Source organism: Anas acuta, chromosome 24, assembly GCF_963932015.1.
Source record: "Anas acuta chromosome 24, bAnaAcu1.1, whole genome shotgun sequence".
In the NCBI taxonomy this organism is placed as follows: domain Eukaryota; kingdom Metazoa; phylum Chordata; class Aves; order Anseriformes; family Anatidae; genus Anas; species Anas acuta.
This window is the reverse complement of record NC_089002.1, coordinates 6,209,500-6,219,146: the sequence shown is the minus strand read 5'-3', so window position 1 is coordinate 6,219,146 and position 9,647 is coordinate 6,209,500. Positions and strand designations below refer to the sequence as shown.

At 54.8% G+C, this 9,647-nt stretch overlaps 1 protein-coding gene across 7 annotated transcripts in view; it reads right to left on the bottom strand.

The window, feature by feature from the left end:
* The window catches only part of LAMB3 (laminin subunit beta 3), a 39,542-nt gene that overhangs the window by 1,778 nt on the left and 28,117 nt on the right, over positions 1-9,647 (bottom strand). For all 7 annotated transcript variants that reach the window (XM_068659682.1, XM_068659681.1, XM_068659685.1 and 4 more), the window contains 11 exons: positions 9,069-9,265; positions 8,015-8,129; positions 7,285-7,663; positions 6,838-6,998; positions 5,597-5,805; positions 4,638-4,841; positions 4,173-4,317; positions 2,538-2,745; positions 1,404-1,545; positions 919-1,095; positions 68-221 (listed from right to left, as the gene is read on the bottom strand). In XM_068659682.1, the coding sequence (XP_068515783.1) occupies positions 68-221; positions 919-1,095; positions 1,404-1,545; positions 2,538-2,745; positions 4,173-4,317; positions 4,638-4,841; positions 5,597-5,805; positions 6,838-6,998; positions 7,285-7,663; positions 8,015-8,129; positions 9,069-9,265 (2,091 nt within the window). The remainder of the gene's footprint in view (positions 1-67; positions 222-918; positions 1,096-1,403; positions 1,546-2,537; positions 2,746-4,172; positions 4,318-4,637; positions 4,842-5,596; positions 5,806-6,837; positions 6,999-7,284; positions 7,664-8,014; positions 8,130-9,068; positions 9,266-9,647) is intronic.

Below are 9,647 nucleotides of genomic sequence, written 5' to 3'. Positions count from 1 at the left end.
CTTTCCTCTAGCACTCAAAAGCCCTCCCCTGGTGCATGAGACCATTACACTGAGCTCACAGGCTTACCTGCCATCCTAAGCATCATTGCTGAAGTTTCCTCAAAGAGATCTTTTGCCTCCTGGCCTATGCTCTGCACCCTGCTGCCTTGCCCTCCTAGTGCTGGGCTCTGCTCCATTCTACTCTTCAGCTCGGCATACATTTGTTTCACCTGTTGCAAAGACTGTGGAAAAGCAAATAAATAATAAATAATAATAATAATAAGCAAATAAATGGGATTTTCCGATGTTAATTTGACTTTAAAAAGATAGACCTCATTTTAAATATTAAACAGATACTGTGCTCGAGCTCTGTGGTTACATTACTAAGCAGATGCACGACAGTTTGCAATGCACTCACATCGAAGCTGACCAGCAGCTGTATGAGCTCCTCTACCTCAGGTGGGGCAGAGAGCAGAATCAGGGAATGGCTCGGGCCCAGCCCTGGGTGCAGGACTCCAGGTGAAGCCTCCCAAGGGCAGTGCAGAGGGGTACAATCCCCTCCCTCCCCTGCTGCCCACCCCTCTGTTGGTGCAGCCCAGGACTCAGTTGGCCTTCTGGGCTGCAAGCACACACTGCGGGCTCACATCAAGCTAATAAGTCTTCAGCAAAAGGCAGAAAATGTAAAAAGGTCCTGGAAAACTTGAGTAGTTGGATCCTGCACCAGGTGAATGAGGCAACAGGGCAGTGCCTGGACTGTGGCCTCCTCGCCCCATCCAGACCCGTACCAGGACACAGCTGGCTCGGCTGTGCCATGATGTAGAGCTTAGTGACATGGTTTAGTAGGTCAGAGGTTGGGCTAAGTGATCTTGGAGGTCTCCTCCAACCTAGATGGTTCTGTGTGTGTGTGTGATGATGGGAGCATGGCCGTGGCTGTGGTACCTGCTGTGCCCTGCCGGCCTTCTCGCCCGCTGCCGCCGCCACCTGCTGCGCGTCACTGGCCCGCAGGCGGTTCTGCCCCGCCGCCTGCTGCAGCTGCCGCAGCCCTTCCCTCAGCGCCGCCAGCTCCTCCGCCACGGCCTGCGCGTTCCTCTCGGCTGGGCCAAGAACGGCCTCAATCTGAAAGCAGAGAGCCACATGTCAAGAAGGAAAGCACAGCCAAGATCCATCTGCAACACGTCTTGCACCACGCAGGGAGCAGCTACGCGGCCTGGTGAACACGTCCCAGACTTGTCCCTGGGTTATCCATCAGGGACCATGTCTGGAACTCAGGGAAGCAGGCAAATGAGACATGCAGGAGGATGGGGTTTCACACAAAAAGCCCCCTTTCTCCAGTTAGACGGTCCAGGCCTCTACCAAGCTGGCGAGTTTCGGAGCAGCAGCGAGCAGGGCCCAGCGCCATTAAGATGTCACCAGCCCCTACTCACCTCCTCAACGCGCTCTTGGATGAACTGGAGCAAGGAACTGGAGCCCCTGATAGCCCCCTGTGCCTCCAGCAGCACCGTGTTTGCTTGTCTCAGATACTCAACCACCTCTTCCACATTGCCCTCCACGGCATTTGCCCGGTTCCTGGGGAAACACAGAAAGCAGAGAGTGGGCATGGATAATTGCACGGACTGGAGGTCAAGGAGGCAGAGGCTAAAAAAGCTGGAGAAGCAAGACAGGACTGTAACAGAGAAGGCTGCAGTCCACACACACCATACAAATCTACCACAGAGCAGGTTTCTGTTCAAGAGAAGTGTGACTTCCATTTCACATCTCCCAGCAGAGAAAATGAACTGAGGAGAGAGAAAAGCCTTCTTTTAAATGATCTAGAAACACCTATTTTGCAAGTGGTGCAAGACAAAGTATTAAAAGGGAAGCAACAGCTACTGAACCAGTTTCAGTGAACACTTTTCTGCTTGCAGTGGGGCTGTTCCGACCAGGTGACAGAGCTTCCCACAGAAAGGCAGACTGCCTTGTCTCATCGCTTCCAGCAGGCTAAGCAGGTGTCAGACGCTATCAAGGAGTTTACGTACTTATCCCGCTAACCTTCTCGCTGGGATATTGCTGCAAGTCAACACGTGACAGAGCAGATGCTCCAAATTTGCAAGGGCACTCTGTAATTGCTTTTTAAGGGGCCATGGGATAATCCTTCCAACTTTCACCCAGAAAACAAATAGCCCATTTAATCCCCTCATGCTCTCTTGTGCAACTAGGATGTAGGTCACCAATATCAAGTAATAGCAGAGCAAGCCTGTCATCTCCTGTCCTAAGGGCTCAAGGAACAGAGAAAAGTCTGTTACTTTTGGTAAAGACCTGCTTGTTTTAGTATCCATAACAAGTTCTGTCGGCAGCCAGACTCTTATTTGTATTGGGGTAGCAGAGAAGTGTATGTAGAGATGGCAAAGTCACTCTTAGCCACTCTACATACATAGAAGATTCTGGGCTAAAAGTAAGTCAGTCCCGCTCCAGCCAAGTTAGATTTCATCCTGAGAATCACCACATTCACTCCAGCTGAGTGACCAAAAAAAGCCCTTCAAAGCTGCCAAAGCTGCCAAAAGCCCTTCAACCAAACCAACCTGGCTTGTTCTGCCTCCTGCTGAAGCCGCTTGGCCTTCGCAATGTCCTCGGCTGTCTGGGCCAGGATGCTCTCTGGGCACTGCAGTTTACTAGCCAAATTTTGGATCTCGGTCATTTTTCTCAGGACTGCAGCAGCATCCGTGGGGAGACGCAGTGAGAGAACAAACTCACTGATTTCCTGGATTGTAGCAGGGTCCGTGTCTTTGTCTGCAGAGCAGGCAAACAGATGGACAATGTCAGAAGCAGGAGAGGTGAGGGTAGGAGTGCAAACACAAGGCAGGGTGGAGGCAGATGCCCAGCTGCAGATGCTCTCACATGCACAGCCTCTTCCTTTCAGACAGCTGTCAGGGTCCACCCCAAATTCAGTCCCCCCCACTCAGCTTCCATCACAGGGCAAGCTGCTGAGCAGAGCAGCAGAAACAACCCTTTACCCAGCTCTTCCCTTTTTCATTCCTTTCCTCTGTGTTTTGGTGCATAAGGACGGGATTCATTCCTGCTGCCTATTCCAGTTTTGTGCCGTATCTTCAGGGGTTTTAAGCAGCCTGTTGATGCTCTGTGATTCTTTCTGTTATTCTGAATAACATTTCTGACATCTTTTCCCAGCCTGACTCCGTGTTACCACTCAGCATGGCTTGCCCTCAACACGCTGGTCAGCATTCTCTGGCACTTTTGATGCTTCAGACTTCCTGAGGCTCTTATGTGTTGTTACCTGGCCCTGGAGATTTGCTCAGGGTCTTAACTTCAGACTGAACTAAATCTCCCATTGATTACTGTTACAGATTTCCAGGACTCTGTTGTATTTAAAGGACAAATAAAATAAACACAAAAACAGTGAGACAAAAAATTGTCTCACTACTGAGAAGCTTCCCTACTGCACAGAATGAAATAAGAACTGTTTTATATTCGATGTGAACTTCTCATTCATACCAGCAAAACTTCCAGGAAAGTACCGAAACACTGCCTTTAATTTGGCAAGGATTAAAATATGGCTAAGCCCAGAGCAGAGTCAGGTAGACCTCGCTGAGTACATGAGGTTGTGTTTCAACACAAGCCTGTTTTATTGCACAAATAAAAGTTAATAAATTTGAGGAATCAGAAGCAGGCAAAGCCCAAGGGACATTAACCCAGTAATTAGCTCAGAAATATCTTCACTCATCATTAACACCAGGCAGCACCAAATGACCTGAATTTCTTATTCAGCTAATGCTCATGAGGCCTATTATGTTATTACAATCTGTCTGTGAAAAATAAGTCATCCCACTGGTTTATAGGACAATGAGGAATTCTCGTGTGATTAACAGTCTGCTCCAGAGATCTGTCCATTTATCTCCCTGCGGTCAGTGAGGGTTGCTGGTAAACTTCTCTGCACCGTGGTCAGTGCTGACTACAAACCCTTGGAGAGCACCAGCCACGGGCACAGGTTTGTCCCCAGGCCCTGGGGACAGCGAGAGGCACAGTGGCAGAGCAAGGCACTAAAGCAATCTGGATAAATTGGACAGCTGAGAGCCTAACTGGGGTGAGCTGTTCAGCTGACTCCCTCGTACCCTGTTCTCATACATAACATCACTGTAAGAATTAAATTTTCCATGTTCAAGCCAACCTGCACAGGCACAGGGTGAGCTTGGCAGTGCTACCTGACAAGAAGTTTCGCACTTGCTGGATGAACTGCTGGATGCGCCGCACATCTCCCTCAATCTGGGTTCTTGTTACGCTCATCTGCTCCACCAGCCGCCGGACATTGCTCTGAATCTGATTAGCAGATGTCTCCGTTGTTTTAATCTGCAAGCAACAAAATCCTGATGGAGTCGCTTCTACTTGACCTGGAATCCCAGCAGCTCTACCCAGGCCCTGAGTGAATTGGACAGGACACTTTGCAGTTCCACCATTTCCCATTTTTAGTGTGCCACTGCTTTAAAGGATTGCAAATGTTAAAGATCGAGGGCTGGATTTGCAAAGGAAACTCTCAAAGAGGGGCAGTACTGTTTAGCTTCATAAAACACATTTGAAATGGATTTTGAATGACTTTAAAAACTCATTTCATCTTTGCAAGCCCTCCAAGGCTGTAGAAAAAATGTGCAACAGCACGAACACGCACTCACCAGCTGCGCCGTGTCCCGCAGCCGCGCGCTCAGGCTGCCCAGCTCCCTGGAGGCCTTGGTGGCCGTGCCGAGGGCCCCGACGGACCGCGGGAAGGCACCGCGGCAGGAGAGGCCGGCCCCGCAGGCTGTGCCGTTGTCTCGCGGGCAGAGCAGCCCCTGGCACTGGGCAGGAGTGCACTTCTCCACGCGGAATCCACCGCAGATCTGGAGAGGGACGAGAGCAGCAAGGTGTTGAGGGCACCCAGCCAGCTGGGTGAGACCTCGCGGAGACAAACCGGTGTGCCATGGGGATGAAGAGCAAACATCTCAGGACAGCTACTCTTCCCCTCGTGGCATGGGAACCCCATCCAACTGCTGCAATTTGATTTTAGGGAGAGAACGGGATAAGAAGACCTGACACCAATGGCCTTCATTGCCTGGCATCTTCTAAATGTTTCACCCACTGGAGGGGGCACTGCAGCAGGGGCACGTGCAAGCCCAGAGCCAGCGCAAGAACCAGAACCAAGGCTGATGGCTTGGGAATGTTTTGGTGCCCTGAAAAGCAGAGAGGGGAGGCTGGTGGTCTCCACAGCAACCGTGCATTAGGAGGCACTGAAATGGATCTCCATGGCAATAACAAAGCAGTGAAGGAGAAAGAAAAGAAACCTTATCCAGAAATTAAGTGGGTCTTTGAGATACGAGAACTGACACGTGAGAGTCTTTGGAGGAAAAAGGCGCGTGCCTGGAAGGGGGGGCAGGGGAACACTGGGTATCTGTTCTCCTTTGGCAGGGGATGCTCAGACAATTCTCCCCTGACGTCCCAAAGCAGCAGTCTGCCAGGATGCCGCTGGGCTGCGTCCCTCTGAGCAAAGACGTCACTCTGCCACGCTGAGTGGGTTGACCACAGCGTGAGGCTTCAGCCTCCCGAGCACAACAAGGCTCACTCAGTGACCAGCCAGAAACCCACGTTGTGCTTTCACCTTGTTCGCTGCAGGGGTGAGGTTGGGGGACGAGGCCACCTCGGCCCTGAGGGCCAGCAGCTTGGTGCTTTGCGCGCCAGCCGCCCCCTCCAGCGCTGCGACGTTCCTGCGGTTCTCCCTGGAGCGGGCCAGCAGCGTGGCAGCGCCGGCGATGAGGCCGCTGGCATTGGCAGATGTCTGGTAAGCAGACCTGATCGTCTGGAAAGCTCCTGCAGGAATGAGAGCACTACATGACACGGATGCCTCCGTGACTCATAAATGCAGCAGAGCTACCTAAAGGAAGGCGTTGACTACACCCCGCGAGTGGATGTGTGCACGGAGAGGAGGGGACACTGAGTGATTAGTCACTAAGGCACAAACAAAAAGCTCCCTTTATTTCCAAATGCCTTTCAGCCATTCCTTCACACTGAGCTGCAGAGCTGTCCTGAAGGACTGACTTCTGGTTCGGGGCTGAAGGACTGAAACAAAACTAAAGCCAAAGCCATGCCCAGGCTGAGGCTGGGCTTTGCTCTGTGCAGCGCAGAAGGGCTTGGTAGGGGCAGGACAGGGGGCCCCGTGAACCCTTTCCACTGCTCCCAGGCAGCCCCCATCCCGTGGTTAGGGCGCAGACCTCTGTGCCTGTTCAGGCTGCAAACCCCCGCGGACAGCAGCCACACTCTGCAGCTCAGCACGGGGGAGGCAGCAGACAACAAGGCACTCGGAGAGAATTAGCTGCTGCAGGGATTTAATGGCCACCTACCACCAGCGGCATCACAGGGCTTAATTAGCTCTTCTAAGCGCCTGACAGCTCGCTGCCTGGCTCCCCTCCCCACCTCTCCATCCCTTCCATCTGTGCACAGCCCTCACTGCTGCAGCCGCCCCCCGGCTCCGTGACACCCCCTCTGCTGTCCCCGACCGGGCTGTGGCAGTGGCAGTGCTGCGGCACATGGAGCTGAGCTGGCCGGGAGGGACATGGCCCCAGCAGGACTTGGGGACACTGCATGCCAAGCTCCCGGCCCCAGCTACCACAGCAAATAACCCGAAATCATCGGTCAGTGGCGAGAGGCTGGGCTGAAAGCATCTCCCGTGTGGGAGGGAGGGAAGGAGAGAGAGAGGGAGGATCTGTTTGCTGTGCCTGGGTTGACAGAGGGTTGAAAACTTCATCTCCTCCACCTGGCTGGTGGGAAACCACCAGGCATGCAGTCACGGCGAGGTAAATTAACAGCTGCTAATTAAGAGATTTTAGAGCCGCAGCGCTGTACCTGACAGATCTGTGCTGCGGCTGGTTTCAAACTGGGTCTTCTTGCTCTGGTACTGGTTGTTAATAATAACCAGGCTGCTGTTGAGGGCTTTGAGCTCGCTCGATAGAGAGGCAGTCACATCCAGCAACTGAAAGTTGGGGTTGATGCCTTGCATTTGCTCTCTGGGAAAGAAAAAGCAGAAAACGTGAATCTGAGTAGAGAGAAAACCACCCTCAGGCACAGACCAGGGCCCTCTCGTGCAGGGATGCTGCGAGCACACGGTGAGCAGCCGCTTGCCAGCCCCAGCAGAGAGGGGCACAGGGCTACAGCTCCCCATGCTGGGTGCTCACAGGCACCGGGCACGCTGCCGCCAGCTGAAGCTGCCCAGCAGTTTGGTGCAAGGACAGAGAAGCCAGCACCTCCTCCCAGCCGCAGGAGGGACCCCCCAGCATGTCCCTCATCCCTCACCTGATGGCAGCGAGCGCGCTGCCCACCTGGGCCAGGCCCTGCTCGGTGCTGGAGGAGCGGCCGAGGATGCCCTGTGCCTGCTGCGCTGTGCCCTCCGCCTGCGCGAGGCGGGGGCCCAGGCGGGAGCCCCCAGTGCTCCCGGGTAGCAGCACGCTGGAGTTGCTCAGGACAGACTGGTGCAGGCGCAGGCGCAGGCGCTGGATGTCACCGTCATAGGCGTGGAAGCAGGGGTGGCAGGGCTCGCAGCTGGGGTAGGTGCTGCAGTGGTCGCGCTGGCACTGGTCGCAGCGGGGGCCGGTGACACCGGGGCGGCAGAGGCAGCGGCCCGTGGATTTGTCACATCCCACGCCCTCCGTGCCCTGGAAGTCGCAGTTGCACTCTGGTGAAGGCAATAGAAAGGGGAAAATGGAAATAAGTCAGGTCCTGCTAACTGGACACCAATGCGATGCCGTCCATCCCACCCTGCAGTGCCTGGGATGGAGGTGGTGGGGCAGAGGGGACGGAGCAGCCCCTAACCCTGCTGCTCGCCCAGCCCCTGACTGAGGGTCCTGCCCCGGCTGCCAGGAGGGGACACGCGGAGGGCAACAGGGATGAGCTGGGGGGGCTGCTCTTGTAAAATAGTGTGGGAAATGCTGCTGTCAGGACATGGGCTGGGTGCTGCTCTTCCAGAACAGCCGTGATTTCACAGCACTAAGAAGCACCAGGCCAAACCAAAACCGATGCTCCCTACCTGTGCACCCTACCCTGGCGTTTCCATAGTGCCTGTCAGGGCAGGCCTGCTCCTGCTGCGCAGCAGAACACGTCCGCCCCGCGAAGCCTTCTCTGCACGAGCACTGTCCTGTGAACTGGGGAAGGAGAAAGCCGTCAGGGAGACCCAGCCCTGAGCGCTTTCCTGGGAGAGAAAGTGTTCGGCTCCCTGGCCGCCTAGCCTGGAGTTTCCAGCCAGGGAGAGGTGCCCAGGGGGAGGGATGAAGCAGAGCAGAAGAAAAGCAGCACCTGAAGCAAAAGCAGCAGCTTGTTCCCCACACAGCTCCTCTGCGGGGGCAAAGCAGCGAGCACTGCTCCCCGGTACAGAGGGGGCGAGATGGAAGGAAGTGTTTTTGTCACCTGCTGTCACTCCTCTCCTCAGCCCCTGCCCTCGGATGTGGCCGCAGGCTCAGCAAAGAACAGAGCCGTGGGGCCAGATCTGCAGAAAGCCTCTGCTCACAGGCACTGCAAAGCCGAGCAATGGTTTTGTTCCCAAAACAAAGGAATCGCCCACAAGCAAACAGTTTGTGGGCTCAGGTCTCCTCCCTGCACTGTTTGGGCCTATCTTTGGCTCTTAGGTTTTGTCAATGCTTTTTTACATTTAGCTTTAATTTTCTCAGCTGTCTATTAAGACTGAAGTGACACACATGCTTTGCATTGACAAATGAGGATAATTAACTTGCCTTGCCTGTGCGAAGATCTCTTATTAGGATTTCCTTACTAAATAAATATCAGGCCTTTTAAAATGGCTTAATCTTGCCTTCATAATTACCACCTCCATTCACTTTCCTGAGCACCCTGTCATAGGCTTCTAGGAAACGGGAAGAGGAAAACAAGAGCAGAACGTGTTAGGAATCACAGTGCCCCTCTGTGGAGGCTCCCAAAGGTGAGACGGGGCAGACGGAGCCACAGGACAGGCGCTTTTGATGCTCTGAGCGATCAATAGTAAATAGTGCTGATTTTTTTGCCAAAGGAAAATCAGTGCAGAGCCCACTGGTGACCACCCAAGGGTGCTCGGGGCATGGTGGCAGTGGTACCTGGTTGCAGTGGGTGCTGAGGGAGCCACTGGGGTGGCAGTCGCAGGGCCGGCAGCCCCGGCCGCTCGCCATGTCCCAGTGCCCGGCCGCGCACTGGTCGCATTCGGTGCCCACCACGTTGGGCAGGCAGGAGCACTGCCCCGTCTCGTCGTCACAGGGCATGTCCTGCCGCGTTCCCAGCACGTTGCAGGAGCATCCTGAAACGAGGAGGGTTTCCTTGGATCAAAATCAGGTGCTGAGCAGCAGCCTGGCTTCCAACAAAGCTGGGAAGCTGCTGCCCAATACGTGCTCTCCTTCCCCTCCCTTCGCAGCACAGCACAAAGGACACAGCCCTGCTCCAGCACCGTGGTGCCTGCCCGAGCCTCGCAGACAGACTCAGCAGCCTGAGCATCCTCCGTGTCCCCAGCGCAGCTCGGCGTGTTGGAGCTGAGCCGTGGCTGCCCTCTGCTGCGCACTGCCCGGCTCGCCCACATGGCATCGCCTGCAGCATCCCCGCAGCTTCCCACACCCAGGGAGGTGCTCGGGAAGGGGACACAGCCCCCCACGAGCCTTGAGCTCTGCTTTCCCTCTGCTTGTGGC